This window comes from Hydra vulgaris, chromosome 11 (genome assembly GCF_038396675.1).
Source record: "Hydra vulgaris chromosome 11, alternate assembly HydraT2T_AEP".
NCBI classification, from domain to species: domain Eukaryota; kingdom Metazoa; phylum Cnidaria; class Hydrozoa; order Anthoathecata; family Hydridae; genus Hydra; species Hydra vulgaris.
In genome coordinates, this window is record NC_088930.1 from 48,441,470 (window position 1) to 48,468,866 (window position 27,397).

At 26.0% G+C, this 27,397-nt stretch overlaps 1 protein-coding gene across 1 annotated transcript; it reads right to left on the bottom strand.

Moving 5' to 3' along the window:
- Positions 1-1,177: 1,177 nt before the first annotated feature.
- On the bottom strand, positions 1,178-27,397 carry LOC101234559 (tRNA N(3)-methylcytidine methyltransferase METTL2). The gene is made up of 10 exons (XM_065809063.1): positions 27,234-27,397; positions 27,067-27,158; positions 26,005-26,065; positions 24,789-24,972; positions 24,646-24,695; positions 22,312-22,372; positions 22,086-22,222; positions 9,922-9,952; positions 1,452-1,593; positions 1,178-1,352 (listed from the first exon to the last, which is right to left on the bottom strand). The coding sequence occupies exons 1-10, from the start codon at positions 27,347-27,349 to the stop codon at positions 1,204-1,206; spliced, it is 1,023 nt and encodes a 340-aa protein (XP_065665135.1). The 5' UTR covers positions 27,350-27,397; the 3' UTR covers positions 1,178-1,203.

The window sequence follows — 27,397 nt, forward strand, 5'->3', positions numbered from 1 at the left end:
CGGTCAAAAGTACAACTTCCTACCATGGTCAAATGTAAATAAGATGGGTCTCATTAGCGGTGAGTGAAGAAATGCTTCCTCTCTTCTCATTGGTTCTCAATGGTACTTGCTTAATTAATGCCGATTGTGCCCTCGTAGGCAGTAGTTTAATATTGATGGTGCATACACCTGTAGTACGTCAAATTCTATTTTTTCGATTGTAAACTTTCTGATAAAAACAAGTGGGCAAGGAAGTAATAATTTGGACAAAGTATAATTCTAATGGTTTTTTCAAAATAGTGCAATGTCTGGAGAAGACGTAACCCTTACTGAAAAAGGGAAATAATGCTTTAGCAAAACTGAAGCATCATGAAAGACAAAAGAAAAAGTTTACTAAGACAGCTTAACAATAGTTCATTTGAAAAATTCTACAGCCGATCAAGTATGCTATAAGGTGTTTTAAATACTGAAGAATCCCGGATACTTGAAAGTTATATTGACTGAATGTTTTGATTGGATTAATCATTTATAAACGCTTTTTGTTAAAACCCTGAGGTCTCTGAGTTAGCAATAAGTATGAGCGACTATTATATTAATATAATAACTAAAAAATATCTTTTTTAAAATAATACTTTTTAATTCACTAAAATAAATGAAGTTAATTTTTTTACTTGATTATGGTTTATTTAAAATGAATAAAATTGGTTTCACCAAAATGTTTAAATATTTTATTTTATGAGTAAAGCAGTAAACAAAAATAAATTACAATAAGTTCTATTTTCTTACACAAAATGGAATTTTATTCAAGGATCAAAAACTTCATCAAAATACATTGTTTAGAAATTTATACTCGTAAAATTTACACTTTGCTTTTCCCCCTTATTTCCTTCAAATTTAGGCGGGCGATGTCTGCATTTTAGGTCTCGGGCTCTAATCAGCGCAATTTTGGCAAAATATCCTCCTATGCCATAAGTATAAACAAAAGTTTGAAGATTAGAACTTAGTTACAAAGCTTAAAATTTTAAGAAAACTTTGAGCTTTGTAAATAAGTTGCAAAGCTTTGATTAGCCCAGAACTATTTTTTTTTCAACACTTAACAAAGAACAAAAAAATTCGAGCTTTTCTTTGGAAAAAGGATCGCGTGTTTCTTAGGAAAAAGGATCGCGTACTCTATATTTTATTGAATTAAAAAACTTAATTAGCGATTTAATGTTGTTTTATATTTCAAGTTTTATAATTAGGTTTTCTGTACTTGCATTGTATCCAAACTCGATACATCTTGAGTTGCCTGCCTCTATTTACTTGCAAACGACGGTCAACAATATTTTGCTCTTTAACAAGCCCACAACTTATTAGCATGGTGTCAATTTCAGCTAAAATTTTAAAAATAATTAAAATTAAAACAAATTTAATTAACATGATTATTAATTTAAAAATTATTATTATAAACTTATTTTAGAAAAAAAACATACCTTGTGTGAAAAAGTACACCCTTGTTCCGTCGCCTCTTAGATAAAAGTTATCTCCTAAGCATTTGCCTGGTTTAAATCGAAGCTGAGCCATGTCGTAGCGTCCGTAATCTCGGAACAAAAGCATTCCTCCTGGCTTTAGTAACTGAAAATGCCATGACAACGAATGAGCAACTTATTCAATTTACCTGACCCAACAAACCAGATAAAATGTTAAAAAAAAACAAAAAAACAACAACAACAACGAAAAAAATGATATTTATAATTATTTACACATGACGCGACGTAAATAAAGTCGACGAGGATAAACTGATGGGGATGTGCTTTTATATAAAACTTCATTCTTTTTTTTTTTATTTTCTTGTCACACACAGATATTTATATATATATATATATATATATATATATATATATATATATATATATATATATATATATATATATATATATATATATATATATATATACATATATATTAGGGTACATGCTTTTAAGGAAATTTTTGAATTTCAATAAACTACCCCTTGAAATGTGGGACATTGGTGTTAAAACTAACTTTGGAAAAAAATTAGCCTGATCGGACCACTCTTGTGCCTCCCCAGAGCCCATTTAATTAAAAAAAATGGTCAAAAAAACCCCGCCAAAAACGACAATGTTCGATAGGCTAGGGGAGGTGATAATATAAAAATTTTTAACTGATTTTTTTTTTATAATACAGGTATTGGTTTATATTTTTAAATAAAAAGGGTAGTTAAGGCAGAATAAGAATACTTTTGCTGTTTTATTGTGTTAAATAGTGTTAAAAATCGCAAAAAAAATGAATTATTTTGCCGCGAATTATAAGAATGATGAAATACTTTGTTTTAAACTTTAATTTTGTTTTTGATCAGCTATTTTCTTTTCTCTATTATATTTGTGAAACCATATCAATTTTACTCGTTTAGATTATAATAATTAAAAAAAATACTTATTACCCTATCGAATTTTATTCGTAATATTGTTGCCGAAATTTATGAATTTGCAGTTTTCTTGAATTTATTCTCGAAAACGAGGATAAGAAATATAGTTAAATGTCTAGAGAGAGTATTAGAAAGAAAAAATGCAAAAGGAAGCACAACACTCTAGAAAAATTACAGAAAATTTAAATCAGGAACCAATTTTAGATAAAAGCGATACAGAAATATTGAATGATATAGACTTTGAACCTGGAGATTGGACAAGGAGAAAAGAAAAAGAAAAACCAATTACGTGCACAATTCCTAAAGATATTTACAGTGGTAGTGTTGCTCTTGCAGAATCAAATAATGATATATCTCCTGCAGTTCTCCAGAAAGTTGTCACTTCTGTTGTTCATAAATCTTGTGTGGATGTAAGTAAACTTCATTGCAGCATTTCAGCAGCCTCATCACATATGAAAAAGGTAAACTTAATAATAAGTAAACAAGCCAGAAATGACATTAAAACTGGTTTAAAAGCCTTCAAATATTCAATTCAAATATGATCAGCATAAAGGCGTGATGAATCTCCTTAAAGAATATGAAACCGAAAGGAGGGTTATGCTTTGATACAACTTCCAGTAATAATGGAACTAAAAAAGGTTCCCTGTTTAGAATAGCAAACAATCTAGATATCTATGCATAATTTCTTGCTTGTAGACACCACATATCAGAGCTAATGATTGTTCACTTTTGTAATGTTGTGACACAAAGAAAGACATCTGGACCAGAGAATGTTTTATTTAAAAAACTGAAAGACATATGTGAAAGTCCTGATTTTCATTATGATAGGAATGATGTTACACGATTTCATTGGGATAAAACAAAAGGAACTGTTATAGCATGTGCTGCAGTTGAGTCATTTAATTTTTGCAAAAAGTATATTAAAAGTAAAAATATATTTAGAGGAAAAGAACTAGCTGAGCTGGTTATTGCTTATTTGTCTTTTGAAGATGTAAAAATTAGGAAACCAGGAGCTGTCCACCATGCAAGGTTCCTTGGAAAAGCCATATATTATCTAAAATTGCAATTGCTTTTTAGTCAGATTAAATTTGTTCAAGAAGATTTTTTTTTTTTGTGGTTAATTCACCTCCCCAAGGCCCAGAAGGCCACTACAGACGAGGAGGCTATTAAATTGTGGTTATAACCCTCTTTCAACTCTATAACTCTGAAACACGAACCTTGACGAACAAGGCCGCTGCGCGGAGAAACAAGTTGAGCGCGGTACTACCAGGGACGTGGTGGGGATCGAACTCGGAACCTCTCGCTAATGAAGCGAGCGCTCTACCACTACACCACTACCGCATTAAGATAAACTACTTTTAGAAGAAATAACTATCATGGCGGAATTCATAGCACGTTTTTATGCAAAATGGTATTTGCAATCTGACAAAGCTAACAAAGCACCATATCTTGATATTTTATCAATACATAAAATACATCTATACAAAGATGTTTGTGCCAAACCAGAGGCGAATGAAGCAGTATTGAAATCATTTTACAAACATTCCTGGTATCTTGATTCTACAATTGTACCTCTTTCTTTATTGGATAAAAATGTTTCTAATGAAGAAAAAAGTAAGATTGCTTCTGCTATGCTTCAATATGACATGCCAAACTCTGATTATTTTAAAAAGAACAACAAATTGCTCATTGAAGTGGAAAACAAGATTAGGATTGAAAAGAGAATTTATGATCCCCAAGTTTATCATTAATAGTTGATCAATTCTTCTACTTGATTTTTGATAGAATTTGTTTGGATAAACAAAGGATTAGAAACTGGCTTACCCTCCCACCTCAGTATTGGTGCACACAATCAAGTTTTAGAATCTTCAAAGATTTTGCTAAATCTCTAGTTGTCATAAATGATCCTGCTGAAAGAGCAGTATGAATGATGCAACAGTTTGTGCACAGATACAATAAAGAAGAACAGACTGCTAACTGTTGATAAAGCTAGATTTGTTACAAAAAGGCCAGGAAAAAAGTCTTCAAGTTTGTCTAAAAAGAGGTTGATTGACTCACTTTCTACAATGGCAAAAATGATTGAAAAATGAAAATAATTTATACAACAAACTTTAAAATTATTTTAAATAGTTATTATTTAATTAAAGATAAATTGTCATTTATAAAATTTTTTTAATTGTAATATTTAATTATACTTATAATTAGCGGCAAAATATTTTTTTGCGATTTTAAACACTATTTAACACAATAAAACAGCAAAAGTATTCTTATTCTGCCTTAACTACCTTTTTTATTTAAAAATATAAAATTTTATATTATATAAAATAATATTATATAAAAAAATCAGTTAAAATTTTTTATATTATCACCTGCCCCTAGCCTATTGAACATAGGCGTTTTCGGCGTTTTTTTAACCCTATTATTTAATTAAATGGGCCCTGGGGAGGCACAAGAGTGGTCTGATCAAGCTAATTTTTTTCCAAAGTTAGTTTTAACACCAATGTCCCACATTTCAAGGGGTAGTTTATTGAAATTCAAAAATTTCCTCAAAAGCAAGTACCCTAATATATCTATCTATATCTATCTATATCTATCTATATATATATATATATATATATATATATATATATATATATATATATATATATATATATATATATATATATATATATATATATATATATATATATATATATATATATATATATATATATATGTATATATATATATATATATATATATATATATATATGTTTTTTTTATAATTGTTGTTTAAATTAAAAGAAGATTTTGAAAAAAAATAATTTTGCGCAAATATGCAAAAAAATATTTTATTTTTATTTTAAACAACAATTATGAAAAAAACCAGGATACACAACAATCTATGAAAAAGTTTTGGATCATTATGATCACATTTAAAAAAAAAATTTAATTTTAAGATTTACCTTGCGCTCAAAGTCAAATAATTAAGGAACAATTTGGGGCATTTTTAGGGATATTTTGCCGCTTAAGCACAAGGTAAATGTCAATATTTTTAGACTTTTTTTTAAACATATTTTTTTTATATTTGCCCCAAATTTAGCTTCTTGTGTATTCATGTTTTAAAAACTTTTTTTTATATATCTATATAACAAGAAAATGTAAAAAAATTTATAAATATGATATGAATGTGGTGAACTATAAAAGCTAAACTGTATGTAAAGTTCTTGTTTCAAATAAGTACTGTAACCGTTTTTAGAAATGAATAAGATGTTTATAGTTTTTATCCGGAAGTATGTTCTATTCCAATGTCAACCACTTAAAGACAAACTTGTGGTTTCTTTAAAGTATTAAAATACATCTATCCTTGTATGTAGATCTTTGACTGATTGGATATTGAGTAGGATTATTCAATCTGGATATTTTAAGCTCGTTAACAAATAGCATAACTAGGTGACTCTTTTTGTATTCGGTTAACTACCTTTTTAACAATTTTGTTAATAAAACCCCACGCAAGCTTTCCATACTAAAGTTGTGGCCTCACAAGTATGGTTTAAGGTGTTTTAAGCATTGCAGAATTCCGATACCTAAATGTTCTTGATAATGGTGACAAAATTGGTGCTTTAGGTTTGATTACTGCTTCTATTGATTGGGTTAACCATTTGATTGGGTTGACCATTTATTAGCATCTGTTATCAAAATTTCAAGGTCTTTAGTTAACAATAAGTATGCGCAACTTTTATCCTGTGTTGGTATGCTAAACGTGCTGGTGGATTGTTTTGATTGTCAATTCTTTGCACTTGTTTCCATTAAACTACATTTTTTATCTATTTGCCCAATTAACTAAACCATGAAAATCTGTCAGCAGTTGTTTAATGTCAACCTGTTTTTAAGGTAATTATTAGTTTGCAGTCATCAGCAAAAAACTTGAGTGAACACCTGACAACATCTATCATGTCATTTATAAACAGCATAAATAGTAATGGATCAGAAACAGACTCTTGGCACAGAGACATTTCTTTTTGATGGAAAATGCTTTTAGCCACCTCCGTACTTACCTTTAGTACCAAAGGCCTCTAATTTCAGGATTCAACGCTTTATGACAGACTTTTTTGAAACTTTTGGGAAAATCTAAATATATTATGAATGCTTAAACACAACTGTTCAGTACCTCTGATGCAATGCCTATGATTTTTATTAAATTTATTACACATGACTTTTGCCTAAAAAAATCATTATGATGATTTGAGTCATCATGCGATTTTTAACAGTTTTTCCATGAGATTTTTTTATATTGATATCAAATTTGCTCCTTTCCAAATATCAAGGTCATTGAGTAATTTCTAACAATTTATAGATTCATACCTTTTTGGTTTACTAAAGTTTAAACTAATTTACTGCCATCGAGGCAAGCAACCCCTATTTAAGTTACATTAAGCTTAAGTTAGTTACCTGAAAGCAAAAAATATTGTTCAACACCAAGAAAAGAGAAGACTTAAAAAACTGTAAACTATGAACTAAATCTGTAAAACATGGAAGAGAATTCCAAAGCATTCATGTGCACAGTAAAAAACCTAGATGAATAAATGTTTTTGGACATGGTATAATGGTTGAAATGCAAAAATTTTCAATAAGTAAAATATATAATCCTAACCCTAATTATATCAATGCTCCAACCAAAACCCTCAGTTAATGTATAAGCACTCCTTCGCATGTTCTCCATTCAGCTGATGTATGTACTGAAGCCTTCAACCCCCTGACCCTATTTCCTCACTTTATTCCTGCATTTTACCAATGCCATTAACAACCTGCCATCATCATGAAAAGATTTAAAAAGAAGAACAATTCCTGGAACTAGGAGCTATCATCAATTTAACCCAGAATCTATAGATACTGTTAACTTTGAACAAACAAGTAATGAGTATTGGGTTTTAATTAACAACACAATTTTTATCATTGATGCACCTGTAACAACAACTGACACTTCACTTTTTTGTATTATATTTTGTAAATAATAAAGTAAAACAGAACAAGTAGGGGAGAGTGTGTATGAAAGAGCCAGGTTTTGAAGGCCAATACAATTATTTCTAACTTACTGGCATCCGATCCTTATTGTATTTAACTCTTTGTGTGGCAACACTGAATACCTGTAACCCACAAAAAATGTACAGTTCTACTAAAATAAATAGCGTCGTAAGGGAGCACTATAGATTTTGAAAATGAAAAGTAATTTATTGGTGGTTTATTTATTTATTTTTAAGATTAAGTGTAATGTTTTATTTTATAAAAGAAACATGCTGCATTATTATATATACATTTGCCCTTCATTTACACAAAAAGTATTAGATTAAAGCTTTTGTCAAAATAGTTTAATTTAAGGTTATGTATTTAACCAAACTATTTTTCGAAAGAGCCGACTGTTTAAGCTATGAATAAGCCGACTTTTTTTATACTAAATAATCGTTTAGCGCTTTAACGACTTCATATATTTTTCGTAATGCTTTATTGAGCCTATTCTATAGAAATTAGTTGTGTTAATGACTTTTCTTGAAGTTGTAAAACAGTTCCGTTTTACAACTTCAGTTGTAAAATAGTTCCGTTTGAATTTAAAATAATATTTAATAAAACTTTTAAAAGTCGAAGTTCTGAAAAAGTCATATTTTTTTTTTTTAAATTTAAATAATTTTTTAAAACTGTTTTTGTATTGTTTGATTCATTTTATTATATTTTATTATGTATTTATTATATTATTATGTATTCTTATTATTATGTTTTTTCATAATTCTCATTCTCAATTAATTTTTTGATTTTGAATAATTTGTAAAACTATTATTAAAGCTGTTTTATCATTGATTATCATAGAGTTATAAAACTTTAAGTACAATCTGATTTTTAGAAGCCTATTTAACAGTTTAATATTTTTAAAAGACTTGATAGTGTTCAAAAAAAAGTTACGGCTGATAGTCGTTCGAAAAAAGTTACGGCTTATTCATGGCACAGAGGTGGCTCTTTCATTGACACAATGTTATGAAAAAGCTGTTTTCTTTCCTTTTTTAAAACAGGTGTATGATAGATTATTAGCATTGTTATCCAAATTATTTTAGTTTTAAAATGTTACCCAATAATGTAATTATTGAATTAAAAAAAAAAAGTTATTACAATTGAGTTTTTTTCACGCCATTTTAAAACTGGCTCTTTCATACACACTCTCCCCTATAAACCAAAAAAGTTTTGGAAGCCAATATTTTAAAAGTTACCTTTACTTTGTTAAGGTTGGAAAAAAATTTGTTTCAGAGAAAATAAATTTACATTAAAAAAAATATGGTGCAAGTCCTCTGGCACCTGAGTAATAAGTTAGAGAAAAAAATAAACATAAAAAAAAACAAAAAACGGGGCATTGCCCTGGTGCCACGGCCCCATGAACCCTCTGTTAGTCTGCCCTAGAAACAATTCTAACACATGTTCATCAAGACTACACAAATGCTGAAATTTTCAGAGCTCCAGTTTGTCTGGGAAGTAGTGAAAAATCTATTGCAAGATTACGCTTAAAAAAAGTGGAGCACATGATCCAGACCCCCCCCCCCTGCCTCTTGGTGTCTTGGGCCCTGAAAATAATTTTAATATACACATTTATAAGCGCTTCAGAAATTCCAAAAGTTTCTAGCTAGTCTGGAAGGTAGAGAAAAATCAATAGCAATATTCTGCTACAAAAAAGTGGGGTCCGCGCCCCATTCTTCATATATAGTAATCCATATACTTGCAGATCAAAATCCTTATGTTTTCTGAAACATCAATGAATATAGATATTATGATGTGTATATTCGATATTGTGATATAGATAATATGATGTGTACAATTTTTTTTTTTGATATCATCAAAGCCACATGAATTTCTTGGGCATTAAAAACAGGTATAGAAAAATTTATTTAAATTGATAAATACAGGTAATTAATAATTTTTTATATTTCTAATTGTTTTATTGGATTCCTCACCCCTGAAAATACTCAGGTACAAATTTTTAAGTAAAAAGATCAAATATTTTTAAAGCTATGTGACTTGAAACCTTTAAATAAAGATTGCAATTCTGAGGGGACAAGCCAATACTTGCTAAAAATAAAACTTTTTTATATTAGGATCTTTTTGGAGCCAGAAGCTAAAATTTTAGTAGAACCTTTGATTGTCCCTTCTACTGTAGAAGGGACAATCAAAGGTTCTACTAACTTACCAATTAATCAATTGATAAGTAGTTATTTAAATTGATAATAAATTATATTTAATTTAGAAATATCTCATACTGTACATGAAACAAGTTATGAAACGCAAAATGTGGTGAACAAATTAATTCTCTAAATAGGTTGATCAGAGGTCAGTAAGCTTTTGCAACTGAATGATTTGTTATTGTACAACCATTATGATAAACAGTTAAAGACAAATATTTAATTTAATTTAGAAATAATTATAAATTTAGTGAAAATTGCGAACAAGTGTAATATTCATTGTTAAAGTCATAACAGCAGTCAAAAAAATATTCATACCTTAGCCAATTTTTGAAGTGTGATAAGCATTCTAAATAAAACATTTTAAAAATTCACAATTAACATTTTAATAGTTTTAAAAGTTTGTTACAGTTTTAAAATAGTTTTAAAAGTTTGTTACAGTTTTAAAATAGTTTTAAAAGTTTGTTACAGTTTTAAAATAGTTTTAAAAGTTTGTTACAGTTTTAAAATAGTTTTAAAAGTTTGTTACAGTTTTAAAATAGTTTTAAAAGTTTGTTACAGTTTTAAAATAGTTTTAAAAGTTTGTTACAGTTTTAAAATAGTTTTAAAAGTTTGTTACAGTTTTAAAATAGTTTTAAAAGTTTGTTACAGTTTTAAAATAGTTTTAAAAGTTTGTTACAGTTTTAAAATAGTTTTAAAAGTTTGTTACAGTTTTAAAATAGTTTTAAAAGTTTGTTACAGTTTTAAAATAGTTTTAAAAGTTTGTTACAGTTTTAAAATAGTTTTAAAAGTTTGTTACAGTTTTAAAATAGCTTTAAAAGTTTGTTACAGTTTTAAAATAGTTTTAAAAGTTTGTTACAGTTTTAAAATAGTTTTAAAAGTTTGTTACAGTTTTAAAATAGCTTTAAAAGTTTGTTACAGTTTTAAAATAGTTTTAAAAGTTTGTTACAGTTTTAAAATAGTTTTAAAAGTTTGTTACAGTTTTAAAATAGTTTTAAAAGTTTGTTACAGTTTTAAAATAGTTTTAAAAGTTTGTTACAGTTTTAAAATAAGATCTTAACAAAAGCAACAAATTAAATTTCACTTTAGAAATATTAATTTTTAACTAGATTTTAAAGATATTGCAAAAAGTAACTTATTCACACTGTCAGATAAATATAACAAAAACTTTACAACTGTTATATTTTAAAAGTTTAAAAAATTAATTTAAACTTTTAAAATATAACAGGTATAATGGGTGAATTAGACTTGTTCTATACTTAAGTGTACGAGACCTCATGAGACACCAGCAATATTTTTATTATTTCAAATTAGACTAAATAGTTAGAGTAAATCAGAAAAAATAAAATAATTCGCAAAAAAATAAAAATAATTAGAGGCTTATTTAAATGTCAAACTTTTATGGTTTGTTTGAAAGTAATCAATTTTCTTTTAGATTTAAAATGAAACATAAAATAAAAAAAACAATTCAAACATGTAAACTAAGTCAAAACTAAGTTAATAATTATATTTATATTATTATTTATATATTAATTATAATTATAACTTATATAAGTTTATAATTAGTTTATTCAAAAAAACATGAAAAAAACTGAACTTTTTTAAAAAATGTTAAAAAACAGTTTTTTTTGCAATAAAATCAAAAACAATAATATTTATATAAAAAATCCAGTGTTATTATCTATTTTATTGAATATAACAATCTTTGGGGTGTAACACAAAAAAATTTCAAAAAAAGTAATTTTCACCCCACCCTAATGTAAATCAAGGAAAATAACCTTGATGTTTAAAAAGAATTTTGCTTTTGGTATTTTAGTCTCATTCTGAAGTCTTTATAATATATGTACTTTTTACAGAAAACAATCTACAGACTTGATAAATTCTAATATTTAATTTCTAAGAGTTTTAAAAATGTCATTGTAGATTTTCAATAAAATAAAAAAATCTAATTAAACAAAGGATACTGCTTTTTTATTTTTATCAAAAAAAAAAGGTTATTTTTGTCACTTACAATTAGTTAAACAAACTTATTGGCATTTTAGTAATAAATTTATTTAAAAAGGTAAAAATAAAAATTAATTTTCGATTTTTTTATCTTATGATCTTCTGATACTTGTTTTAGCGCTTTTTAAAATATGTGTTACTTATTGTATTAGGTATAATTTTTATACAAGAACTTTATATGTATGTTATATTAATTAAAATTTTTTTTTTTTTTCATAGAACATTAATTTTTTTCTATATCCATACAAATAAATATTGAAATATTATTGTAGCTCTTTAAATTAACTCCTAACTTCCAACAAAATTTGTTGGAAGTTAAGAGTTAATTTAAAGAGCTACAATAAAAAAAAAACAATCAAACTTGAAAACTAAAACCATTTTACCCAAAAAAATATCTGACACAAATAGGCTCTTTTATGACAAAAGAACTACACTTAGGTGCTTAATACACAGGAGGGGACGTTTATAAATTTTCAGAAATTTTTTCCATCCATCCCAAACTTATTAAGACCTCGCCAATTATTATTTTTTACTTTTATAATAGGATTTAATATAAGCATATTGAATCCTGCTTAAATTATGATGAAACAGCTCTTATAAAATGTGCATTTGACCACAGGCCACACTAAAATTAAATTGTTTTATTTGGGTTCTGTAAAAAAATTCTCCTCTACCCTTTTAATACAATCCACCCCCCTTGACTATTAGATCTGGACTAAAATTCCCACCCTTGTATTAAACATGCAAGAGACAAACAGTGGAACTTTCTACCTAAAAACTTATTTTATTCGTCATTTTTAGGTTTAGTTGAAAAGAAATTTTCGGAGTCATCACAAAAAGACGCATTGTGCGTTTTTCAACAGTTCATTAAAAAAATGTATATACAGTAGTTCTATAAAGTTTAGCATACAGCAGAATTAAATTCACTTTTTTCTTTTATATTATTTTTCAATCAGTGAAGGCTTTAAAAAATTTTTTTTCCTCATTATCAATTAATTAAGCCGAGTTTGATGAAGTTAAGATAATAAAAATTTGCTTAAGCACATCCTTTTTTTAAAGTACATATATTAACTGGTATTTTAAGAAGAACTTTTATATTTTATTGCAGAAAAAGTTGCATCAAATTAAACTTTTTAATAAAATATTAAAGTTAAAATTATAAAAGTTCATTTTATAATTATTCATCATTTTTGCTTAATTCTAGATAATAATAATAATAATAATAATAATAATAATAATAATAATAATATTGGTCTCAATATGGGAGGTCACTCTAATATTGAAATATTTTAAAATTTAAAGTGTCACTTTCATGTGTAAGTAGAACTTTGGCTAATTTAATGAAACTTGTAGTATCGCTAACAAAAAGCATTCTGGAATTGTCAGAAAAAATCCTGAATACTCAGCAAAACAGATTGCACAAGAAATAAACCTGGCACTATAAAATCAAATATCAAGGCTAACAGTTAATGGAAGAATGATAGACCATAAACTGCAGATTGTCTGAAGACATCATAATGAAAAGTATAATAGTCACTGTATTGTACTAATGCAAGGTGGAGTGCAGTTTGTATTTGGGGCTGCATAACAACGGTTAAATGGACCAAAATATATATATACATCAACACCTTTGAAAACTAGTCGATGCCTACCAAGTAAATTTTTTTGGTAACAAGCCAGAGTGTATGTTTTAACAAGACAATGGTCCATGCCATAAAGCAAAATCTGTAAGAGAATGGTTTGAGCAAAACAATATCAAGGTACTTCAGTGCCGGCTAGATCACCTGATCTGAATACAATTGAAAATATTTGGACTGTGTTGGACCGAGAACCGAGCAAAATACCAGTAACTTCAGCTGAAAATCTAAGAGAAAATTAAAGTCGTTTAACGATTTAACAGTTGAATATTGTCATAAAACTTTTTTTCTATATGAAGTTGTGATAAAAACAGAATTAGGCTTCTTTCTTTTTTATGCAAAAATGTAAAAAAAAACAGAAAATTTATTTTTTACAAACTGCTCATTATCTAGATTAGTTCCACCATTCAAAGGGAAACATTAGTACCTCTGTATTTCAAGAACTTCATGCACTTTTCAATCAAAATATTTAGCTTCTACTTTAAATGTTTTAAAAATTCTCCCATTTTACTTCTTCCAAGCAAAATTTACTATCGGTGGCTATTGCAGACTGGTAATGTTTCCCCTTGGTTAAACTTTTTAGATGTGGCAGAGTTCGAGTCTATTTATAATTTTTTTTGCCTATGTATCTCTTTAAGCGTTTCAGTCTTGTTGTTATATTCTAGTTTTTAAGTTCACTCAGTTCTTAAAATAATATTCATATAAGGTATACATTTCCATGAAGGTACAAAGTGTGGACCAAGATTAAGAAAATTGTTTTGGTTCTTAGAAATATTGGCATTGCATAGGTTTAAAACAGCTGTGTATATGTAGTTAAAACAGCATTCTGTGTATGTGTGATTAAAACAGCATTCTGTGTATGTGTAGTTAAAACAGCATTCTGTGTACGTGTAGTTAGAACAGCATTCTGTGTATGTGTATTTAACTCGTGAATTTTATTATTGTAGTTATTATAACATTTTATTTAACTTGCTTTCTTGTTGGTTTGTTTATTTTTTTGGTGTCCACGCAAAACAAACACAAGGTCAGCGGTAATAATAAAAGAAATCATTAAAAAAAGTAATTAAAACAAACAATGCAAAACAGACATTTGAACCCGTTGAAAAAAAGAAAAGAAAAAAGAAAATCAAAAACTGACTTTATTATCAATTGTTTCAAATTTCAAAAATATTAAAAGAAAAGAAGAGTAAAAAAAAAAAACAATATAAAAAAAAACAACTTTTAACAAATAAACACTCAAAATTAACATTTAAAAAAACAAATAAAAGAAAATTCGAATATCTATTTTAACTTAACAAAAAAAAAAAAAAGGAAAAAAAAAAAAAATAGATAAAAAGATAATTTTTATAGTTTTTATTTTTGTTGTTGTATTTATTATTTTTTATCATATTTTAAAGATTACACTTTTATTTTTTTTTATATTACTACAATTTATTACTTATTTCGATATATAACATCAAATATTTATTTTTATTATTGTTATTATACTTTCAATTTACATTTCTCTTGACTTTGATTAGTTTTTTTACATATTTAGTTTGATTTTATAACTTTCTTCAATATTTTTGTTTTTGTTATAGTTTACTGTTTGTTTGGCTTTTGCATTATTGTTTACCATTATTATTATTATTCATCATAATTGTTAGTTTTTTCGATGTTGTAATCCGTTATTCCTAATAATATATTCATACGCATTTTTTTTTAACAATTATTAATAACAGCTATTTACTTCCTAATTATTGTTTCTTACATTCTCTCTAATATTGCGGTTTTACTATTAAACTGTCATTTGTGTAAAAAATTAATTAGCCAAAGTTGCTGCTCAATATCTGTTTATTTTAGACTCATACAAAATGTAACAGGCTTAATGATACTAAGTACAGTTTACTACAATTAAGTCACTCTTTGTGGAATTGTGTAAACTGTGTTAAAAGTGTCTTTCCATTCACAGATTACAAGATATTGAATTTAAATTGCTATTTTCTTCTGATAAAATTCTTAAAACTGATGATTTACCTCTGTCTACAAACCTTTTCCTGTCTTTTCATTTAATAAAGTCTCTAATCAAATTAATAATTATGTTTCATCTCGTGTTTTAGATTCTGTAGAAGAAATTTCTACTTCATTAGACATGGTTTGTAAATATTATAACATAAGCAAATTATGTACACTTAATTTTAATATTATAACATAAGCAAATTATGTACACTTAATTTTAATATTATAACATAAGCAAACTATGTACACTTAATTTTAATATTATAACATAAGCGAATTATGTACACTTAATTTTAATATTATAACATAAGCGAATTATGTACACTTAATTTTAATATTATAACATAAGGGATTTATGTATACTTAGTTTTAATATTATAACATAAGCAAATTATGTACACTTAATTTTAATATTATAACATAAGCGAATTATGTACACTTAATTTTAATATTATAACATAAGGGAATTATGTACACTTAATTTTAATATTATAACATAAGGGAATTATGTACACTTAATTTTAATATTATAACATAAGCGAATTATGTACACTTAATTTTAATATTATAACATAAGCAAATTATGTACTCTTAATTTTAATATTATAACATAAGCGAATTATGTACACTTAATTTTAATATTATAACATAAGGGATTTATGTACACTTAATTTTAATATTATAACATAAGGGAATTATGTACACTTAATTTTAATATTATAACATAAGGGAATTATGTATACTTAGTTTTAATATTATAACATAAGCGAATTATATACACTTAGTTTGTAAATATTATAACATAAGCGAATTACGTTCACTTAATTTTAATAAAATAAGCGCTAATAAAATAAACATCGTTACAAAAACATTTTGAGGATTTAAACATAATACTATCATTAATTAATTTTGATTTTTCCATTATTGATAAAACTGAAACAAGGTTTAAAAAAGGAACATCCTCAATTCATCTGATTCTCATTGATAATTACAACATTGAGCACACACCAATGGAATCCTCTTGTGGTGGTACATTATTATATTTATCAAAAAAACTAATTCACACACGAAGAGATGATTTAATGATTTACACACCTAATTGTTTAGAATCTACATTTGTTGAAGCTATTTTTTTCTAAAAAGTCTAATATTATTGTTGGTTGCATTTATAGACACCTTTGCTGGAATGGATATTAATATCTTTAATAATATCATGTCTGTCTTACTTCCAAAAATATCTGCTGAAAATTAATCTATTTTCTTACTTGGTGATTATAATATTGATCTGATGCAATCAAATAATGACATCGCGACGTCTGATTTTTTAAACTTATTTTCTTTTTATAATATTCGCCCTTTTATTACTTTGCAGACTAGAATTACTGATCACTCTGCTACAATTATTGATATTTTTACTAGTTTAATAGCTAATGAAATTGTTTAAGGAAATTTGACAACCTCTGTTTCTGATCACTTACCTCAATTTTGTATTTGTCCCAATTTCAAAAAATTGTTTATACCACGCAGACACAATTTATATAGCAGGAGTTTTGAAAATATTAATAAAGAAAATTTTAAATCTGATTTATCAAAAATTGACTGGGACGATGTTATAAAATCCAATGATACTAACACTTGTTTCCAAACGTTTATTACTGAAACAACATTGATTTTAGATCGCTACGCCCCCCTTAAAAAAACAAGTATCAAAAACTTCAAACATCAATTCAAACCATGGATTACAAAAGGAAATATAAGATCTATTCAAGTGCGCAATCTTTTCCAAAAAAAAAAGATAAGATCTGAAGATCTTATTAATAAAAAAAAGTTTAAAAGTATTTTTAAAAGACATAACTATATGATAATTACATTTTAAAACCCATTTTACAATAATAATTAAAAAGCCATTTTAAAAATTTTTTCTCAGAAAATGTAAAAAATGCAAACTTTGGAAAGGCATTAACATTCTAATTAATGTAAAATATTTTAATAAATCATCTCCCAACTGTTTGCAAGAAAATGAAATATATATAAATGATCCAACTCTAATTTCTGAATCATTTAACACCTTTTTTACAAATGTTGCTCATAAACTCAAATCCAATATCCATTCGTCTTACATTAACTACCAAAAGTATCTTAAACATCCAAATTTACATAGTTTATTATTATCTCCAACATATATTCCAGAAATTTCATCTCTTATATCTAAATTGAATCCAAAAAAATCATTAGGTCCAAACAGCATTCCCACAAATATTTTCATAGATTTTAACTATGAATTTTCAAATATTCTTTTTAAAATATTTAATGCCTCATTTATAAATGGAACATTTCCTGATATTTTGAAATTATCTCGCGTTATTCCAATATCTAAAAATGGCTCTAAACTTTCATGCTCTAACTACAGACCTATTTCTCTTTCATCTAACATTAGTAAGCTTCTTAAGAAACTTATGAATTCTAGAGTGTACTTTTTTTTAAGTTCATTTAATTGTTTAAATGATTTTCAATTTGATTTTCAATCAAAACAATCTACTTGCCATGCATTTATAAGTATAACGGAAAAAATTAGGAAAGCTCTTGATACTGGTCATTTCGCTTGCGATGTTTTTATCGATTTACAAAAAACTTTTGATACCGTTGACTATAGTATTTTGATTTCTAAATTAAATCATTATGGAATTCGAGGTATTGTAAATAACTGGTTTTGATTTTATCTTTCAGATCGAAAACGATTTGTAAGTATTAATGGTTTTAATTCTAGTAATTAATCAATTTTGTGTGATTTTGTTCTAGGTTCTCTTTTATTTTCAATCTATGTTAACGACCTAATCAACTCTGTTCACTTCTCTTCAGTTCATCTATTTGCTGATGATACAAATCTCTTGCACATCAACAAATCGTATCATTCTTTATGTAAAAATGTTAATTCAGATCTAAAAGGTATAGTTCACTGGTTAAATGCTAACCTTATAAGTCTCAACCCCAAATAAGCTGAACTAATTTTATTTCATCTCCGAGAAAAAACTATTTCTTTAAAAATGTTGAAATCAAAATTAATAATAAACGGCTATATCCTTCAAGAGTTATTAAATATCTTGGTGTATTAATTGAATGTAATCTTTCATGGAACTTTCATATAAATGAACTAAGCAAGAAACTCGAGCTAACAGTATGCTTTCAATAATTTATCATTATGTCGATAAAGTTACACTAAAGAATATTTACTATAGTTTATTCTCATCTTATCTTAGATATTGTTGTCAAATTTGGGGTCAAGTTGGAAACTATCGCATTAACAAGTTGCTATCGTCTCAGCGTCAATCCATTAGAATAATAAACTTTCAACCAATTAAATCAGATACATCGAAGTCCTTCAAAAAACTTTTCATTCCAACATTTCCAGCACTAGTAAAGTATGCTAATCTACTTTTTGTTTTTAACTCCTTAAATAAAAACTTACCATCTCCTATCACAAACTTGTTCACAGAAAGTAGAATATTACATTCCTACTCTATTAGAAATAAACACAATGGAAAACTAAATGTACCATCTTTTAAAACCCAGAAGTATGGTAAAAATTCTATTGTTTATCAGTGCGCCTGTGAATGGAACAGAAGCCTTGCATGCATTTTGAATTAGTCCAAAAAACTATATCCTAAAATACCTTTACTCCATCTTAAACAATATCAATTTAAAAAAATTCTGAAAAACTTTTTATTTTATTATCCTTACGATTAAAATATTCTTTTAATTTTCTTTTCGTCATTACTACAATTATCATCAGTACTTTTTGTTCCTTTTTTTATTATTATTATTAAAACTTGCAAATTATGATTTCTACATGTTTGTTATAATGTATGTTCTATGCGCTTTAATCTATATGTTTACGGTCCATATGTTTCAATGCATGTCTTTGCTTATTATTACTTATATTATGTTTAAAAGTTAGTGTCACTCTTTTGATCAGATTTCGGTATGAGTGACACCATCCTAAATAAATTATTAACTTATTATTATAAATAATTTTATGTTCACAACTACCATTATAATATTAGTTATTATTATTATTTTTTCATTGTAATTATTGTAAACATAATTATTATTACTATTACTATAATTTGTATTTACTTTTTTTTATCTTATATTATTATAATATATTACTATTACTATTATTATTATTATTATTATTATTATTATCAAAACTATTGTAAAATGATTTACGGAAAATAAATAGCTTGTTGTTGTTGTTGTTGTAGTTTAGTGTAAATAAAAGAAATCAGTGAGAAAAGTAATTAAAACAAACTTTTAGCGTTTTAGTTTCGCGTAAATAAATAGAATCGCTGTTGAATAATAAAAAATATATATAAAAAAAAACTTTTTAAAAACAATATTTTAACAACATTAAAAATGGACTAAAAAGTAAAAAATAAAAAATATATAAAAAAACCTTTAAAAAAAAAAATTTTTTTAATTTACTAAAAAGTAAAAAATAAACTATTTTAGGATCCAAGGACTTTGTGTGCATACCCAATCAAATATCATTAAAGTCAATGACTGAAAATGTTGGGCAACTAAGTACAACTCGTTCCTATTGGCACCCAACATTTCAGTCATTGACTTAAATGATATTTCAGGTTGCGTAAGTAAACAAAGTCTTTGGATCCCATGAATTTGTTTATTTTTTACTTTTTAGTCTATTTTTAAAATGTCCTTTTTAAAAAGTTTATATATATATATATATATGTATATATATATATTTAAATTTCTTTTGTGAGCTTTTTCAGTAACTTGTTTAACTTTTTTGTAGTATAATTTATCAAGAGTAACATTAGGACTTTTCTGGAGATTTTTATTTTCATTAATAAACATAATATACTGTTTTTTAGCATAGTTTTTTTATACAACCCAAAATTTTAAATCTAAATCGAATAAAAATACTCATAACTTTTTTTGTTTTTAGATGAATTTTGATTCATAATAATTTCAGAGTAAGTTTTTTTTTTTTCACATTTTTGTAAAATAATATATTGGTTTTTAGGTTTTGCTACTTCTTCAATAATTGTAATTGTTCAGTATTTTACACGATGTCAACACTAAAGTCATATGTGTATATGTTAGTTTGTTAGTAGTAAAACTGTAACTGGCATAGCCAGTGAGTGTGTTATCAGGCACACTACAATAGCTAAAGTGATCCATTGATGCTCATCCAGCAATCAATGGCTGCTTTAAAACTGTCGACTGAAGATGATTGAAATACTTATTTTGTCAGAGAGACTTCCATAAATTCGCTATTCTAATAAAGAAATTTTCTCAGTATTTATTTGTCATTTTCTTGTAATGTTTAAAACAATGATCTCTCGATTAATTATTAACGATTAGAAAACACATTTTTTTCTCTAGTTTGTCAACATTTTGCATAATTTTTAACACTTGTATCAGATCTCCATTTTGTCTCCTTTCACTAATGTAGCTAGATTAAATGATTTGAGTCTTTTTTTATAGGAAAAAAATCCTATTGATAATAACATTTTAGTAGCTTTGTGATGGATTCTTTCATATTGTCACAATCAGACTTTTTAAAGGAAGACTGGAACTGCAAACTCTAGTGATGGGCAAATAAAAGTTAATTATGAGCAAAATGAGCAAAAAGATTTCTTGACGCAGCCAAGTATTTGATTTGTTTTGTTGGAAACAGTATTGATTTCACTTTAGATTTGTACTGAAAAGCACTCCAAGATCTTTTTCTGTATCAGACTCAGTCAATTGATTACGGTTTATATAATATGAAATGTTTTTGTTGTTATGATCATAATGCAAAGGTACACATTTTGAGATGCTAAATAGAAAAAGCCAAGATTGAGACCATTAGTCGGCATTATCTAGATCTGTTTGAAGTTTAGTAGTACATAATTCTGTGGATATTTTCAATAGTATTTTTGTATCATCTGCATACAGTTTGTTGACATTAGGAAAATTTTTAGGAAGGTCATTAATATACACAAGAAATAGAAGTGAGGCAATTACAAAACCTTGTGGTACACCAGTGAAAATCTTAACCCAGTCAGAAATGATTTCACCTTAAACAACTCTTTGTCTTCTTCTTCCTAGGAAAGCTTCAATTCATTTAAAAATCTATCAAAGCCATATACTTTCATTTTGACTAGCAATCTTTTGTATGGAACAGCGTTGAAGGCTTTGATAAAATCTAAAAAAAAACTGGAATACCAATATCTAAGTTTGATGAAATGTAATTAAGACTTTCTAAAAGATTAGTGGTACAGAATTTATTTCTAACAAAGCCATATTGCTGTCTAGCTAGTAGATTATACTTATACAGGTTATCCTCCATTTTAGTTCTTATTATACTTTCCATAATTTTACATGGGACTGAAGTCAAAGAAACTGGACAGTTGTTGCTTAACAGAGTTTCGTCACTTTTTTTGAACAGTGGTGTTGCGTTTGTTGATCTGAATTGAACTGGAAGCTGACTATTTGCTAAAGATACCTAAAAACTAATGTTAAAGGAATAGGTTTAAAAAGGCTTCAGCACGGTTTTTGAGCAGAAATGGATGCTTATTATCAAGACCACATGCTTTAAAATATGAAGCTTACATATTTGGCACACAATTGTTTATATGATTTAATTTATTTGCACATAATTGTTTGAATTGTTCAATTTTTATTGAAAAATCCTGCTTCAAGTTAAATAAATAAATAAATAAAGAAAAGCACTGATGGGCTTGGTCAAGTTTGTTGTCATCCAATATTTTTGAAACATCTATAAGAATCAACTTTTTTAAACTTTTATGAACTGTAAAGTTGTATCAAAAGTCTTACCTGTCAGGATGAATTGAAGAAAGTACAAAAATAAGTATAATGAAATCTAAGGAGTTTTCAGGACATGGAAAAGATGAACAAGCAGTCACATCACACACAAAAGCATGACATCTATTTTCATTGTATAACGGATGTTCCTTTAAAAGAAATAAATTTGGAACTAAAACTAAAAGAAAAAAGTAAAATTTATGAAAAAAAAAAAATTACTTAGCAATAAACTTCAAACCTTTAAAATCTGGATTGCTGATTCTGCAAAATCGCAACAATATATAAAAAGATTTGGATTGCTAAAAAAAGTAACAAAATTTTATGAAAAAAATTTAATTTTTTATACCTCTATATAAAGTTTGCGATTAGAACAAGTCGAGTCTCTAGGGGAACAAATTTGGCTGTTAAAGCCTGAGTGAAGGGAAGTGATTAATTATATTTAAAAAAGTATTAATGAAATAGATAATATGTTGAACAGATGTTCAAAGTCAAAGCAGGTAATTAAGAAAAGCCAGTGGCAACAGTAAGTTTTTTGTTTTATTAAACGCAATTCCATGCTTGCTTTATATTTATTTTATAATTCAGCATAAATCACGCCAAAATTATACCAATTTTTTTGTTTAATTTAGTTTGTAAATAGAGCAAAACTACAAAGTGAAACAACTAACAGCTTAAACTTGTTCACTAATTCAATGTTAAATTTGTCTTGAATTTCACTACTTGACAGTGGCAATATTATTTTTCTGTTTACTTGCTTGTTAAGATCATTGGCTTATATTGGTTTATTTTAAATATTGGTGTGTGTATATATATATATATATATATATATATATATATATATATATATATATATATATATATATATATATATATATATATATATATATATATATATATATATATATATATATATAGATATATATATATATATACATATATATATATATATATATATATACATATATATATATATATATATATATATATATATATATATATATATATATATATATATATATGTATATATACTTGTTTCTCCGCGCAGCGGCCTTGTTCAACAAGGTTCGTGTTTCCGAGTTATAGAATTGAGAGAGGTTTATAACCACTATTAAGTAGCCTCCTCATCTGTAGTGGTCTTCTCCACCTTGAGGAGATGAAAAACAAAAAAACAAAAAATATATATATATACACATATTTGTATATATATATATATATATACATATATATATATATATATACATATATATATATATATATATATATATATATATATATATATATATATATAAATATATATATATATATATATATGTATATATATATATATATATATTTGTATATATATATATATATATATATATATATATATATATATATATATATATGTGTATATATATATATATATATATATATATATATATATATATATATATATAATATATATATAATACACATATATAATATATAATATACACATATATATACATATATATATACATACATATATACACATATGCATATATATATACACATATATCTACATATATATATATATACATATATATACATATATATACAAGGAAAGAAGGATGTAATGAAGATTTGAAAAAAATTTTACTCAAGGAAGTGTTCACATTTAAAAAAAGAAAAGAAGACCTATGATGTTTTGTTTTTATCATATCTTGTGATCAGTAATGTGATCAGTAATGCGATCAGTAATGCGATCAGTAATGCAATCAGTAATGTGATCAGTAATGTGATCAATAATGTAATCAGTAATGTGATCAGTGATGTGATTAGTAATGTGATCAGTGATGGGATCAGTGATGTGATCAGTGCTTTACAATTATCAAAGTGCTATTAAAAAGAAAACTATCCAGATAGTGAACACTCTTAGAAAAATTAAATTCTTTTTCCAAATTTCATTTTCCAAATATTATAATGAACTCTGCATAACTCAGAGTATTATGATTTATGACTTATATTCCTACCAATAATTAGGCTTGTATGGTTTTTAGAACACACTGTTTAAGCCAGTTTAGAATTAGTTCTATTGAATTTAGAACTACTATTATTAAAAAAAAACTGTTCTATTTTAATTGTACCAATTCACTAAGTTCTTTTTTTTTTTTAAAACAAAAAACAAATTTATCTTATAATCACATTTGTAACAACACTAATCAATCACTCTAAAACTTGAGCAAAAAAAAATCATACAAATAGTTTTGTCTAGTTAATATTAATTTTGGTCCACTGTGGGTTGCCTGCTTTTGATTGATTTTACTTCATACACTTATAATAAAATCAATATTGTTTCAATACACTTATAAATTTTTTTCTTAATTGTATTTATACCCTTTTCTCAATTCTCAAACATAAACCTTGAAAAACAAAACTGCTGGGAAAAGAACAACTTAACTTCGGTACTTACGGTACTGCAAACTTGTTCTAGTTTTTAATATTCAAATCAAAATACACTTTTTAAATATAAATGTTCAATACTTAATGGTATTTTGGTTTACTCAGTTTTTGCAAAAATAATTTAGCAAAAAAACTTAATGAAAACACATACTTGCTTGTTTGAAGAATAGGAAACACAGTATTACCAACTCCACAACCAACCTGTAAAAAAAAACAACCTCCTTGACACTATCGAAATATTATTTTAAAGCAAGCCCAAAAAATATGAAGGAATAACGTTTTAAAAATGCTGACTTCTAAAAGCCTAGTTTTAGCCTGACATCCATTGTAAAGGTTTACTTCATCTTTGAGTTTATCTGCATTAATGCTACATTGTGTCTTAGATTCTTCTGCAACCTCTTCACCTATTTCAACTGGTCCAAGTACTTTGTTTAACTCATTGAATTCGGTAAAAAGCCATTGTCGATCTTTAAAGAACCTTTAAGAATAAATGTTATTTTAAAAAAACTTTTGCGCTATTTTTTCCTTTATAAGTATATAATAATTATTTTTTATATTATAATCTTTAATCAATACATTTCTGTTATATTAAGCTTGTTTTTTATTTTATTAGTTTTGTTTAGTCAAACATTATTTCATCACATTTTTCTAATTGAACACTTGAAAAAAGTACTAGAAAAAACACAAGTTTTTGAAGGTTCATTAAATGTTACTGGTGTAACTGTGATATTGCACAGTAAAACATTTATGCGTACCAAGGTTTGTGTTTTGAAGTTATAAAGCAAAGAAAAAAGTATTCTAAAAAAGAAGTTTAATGCCCATTGTTTCACACTTGTGTAGTTTAAACAAATTTCCATTTTTTTATTTAAATACAGCATTTTGAAAAAGATGAAGCAATTTTTTCTAACATAAAATGACTTTTCTGGTGTTAAACCAGTTTTCCTGATCAGGACTGTACTTTTTTTGTGATTTTTTTTCCAAGTAGGAAGATTTACAATCAGGCTTTACAAGCTCCTTCTGCAAAAGCTTTTCTTCACTAGCTAAGTTGCCTTAGCTTTTCTTCACTACAGCAGGAAGATCGTTCATACAAGTATATCATACAGACACATGTGACAGATTGTGACAGGAGGGAGTAGGCAATATTTGACAAAAATAATGTGGATAAGCCTTTAGGACCTGCCTACCTATAAAAAACAACACAGTTTGAAAGTAGTACATCAATAAAAGCATTTATTTCATCAACACAATCTTACTTAACACAAACAACATCTGAAATTTGTTTGAGGATCTAAAAGCCACTGAAATTATTTCATGAACACTTAATGATTTTGGATGAACTAACCATAAACAAAAATTTGCAGTACAAAAAAACTAATGCTCAGTACTAAATCAATTACAAGTAAAAAAAAAGTATATATATATATGCATAAATAGATAAAAATGATTGGAAATATCAATATAATATGAATATTAATTCATCCACATAATGTATACAATATTATAAAAATACTTATTTTGGTGTTGGCAATAGAATGAATTCCAATATTTATCAGCCTCATTTTCATACAGTTCTAAAAATATAAACAGCAAATGATAAACATACTATTAGAAACCTAAGACATTATAAAAATTATTAGATTGTAAAATGTTATAAACAACATATACTAATGGTTGTGATACATATGAATAATATAGACTAAACATTTTTCTGACAAATGGAGACTAAATATTTCAGTTTAAAAGCATTCAAAATAATTAAAATACTTTAAAGTTTTTTTTTTTTTAATTGCACACGTGCAGATGGTGTTCTCATGCCCAAATTAAAATTTTTACTAAGGTTAAAAAAATGTTTCTCTGAAATTAACTTTTAAAAGAAGGTAAGTTATGTTAAAGTCATTAAAGCATTTACAACAAAAATCTAAAAAAAATGTAAATTTTGAAGCAGAGTAGTTTTCTTGTTTTTTAATTATAAGCAGTATAAATTATTTATTACATTTATTACTTTTTACTATTTATTTTTAGTGATACTCATCTGGACTTTTTAGTTAATTTGATTTTCTAAATAAATTAATTTAAGCAAAAAAAAGAGTTAAAGGTTTTTAAATTCATTTTATATATATTATTTATTTTATATTATATATTTATATATTTTATATTTATTTATTTTTTTTTATAGTTATTTCTGCAAAAATGTTTAACTGTAAGAGCAGATAAATAGTTAATTTTTCAAGAATTACTCTTTTAGCTCTGGAAATATCAATTACTTTGTGTTATTGGTTTATTAGCAAATTTGATAAAGAAGCTGAAGAAGAATGAGGAAGAAAACTCTTAGTTTAAAATTACCATGGGAGTCAGAACACTTTTTAAAATCATAATGTAAAATACAATACTTTCAAAGGATTTTTTCAAAAATAGTTAAACAGCTTTAACTTTTTATTGCAAAATGATTTGAATAAGTGAAAATGTCCACTTTAACTTTAAGCTTTTTTTAGCCTAAACAGAAACTCCATGTGAAGTTAAATATATTCAATCGTAACTTTAAAAAATTTAAAAGTTAAAAATAACAGTATACCTAATTCTTCAGCAGAAAATGTAACCGTTGAATTAAACTGAATTTTTTGTTTAGCTTTGTCTTCTAATTCTGAATCCCATTCTACATCATCCCTGTTTAAAGTATACATAAAAATAACAAAAATATTAATAAAACATATAAAAATAGATTTATAGATTTGAATGTACCAAGCATTATGCTGAAACACATCAGCTTCTTCTGTTAAAAATCTAGAACCAAATTGCTGTCTTTTTTTTTCATTTAAACTGTCTTCCATAACTTCATTTTCATTGTTTGAAACCATTTTTAATTTTTAATTTTATTTATAATCTTTTAAGTAATAGTAAACTTA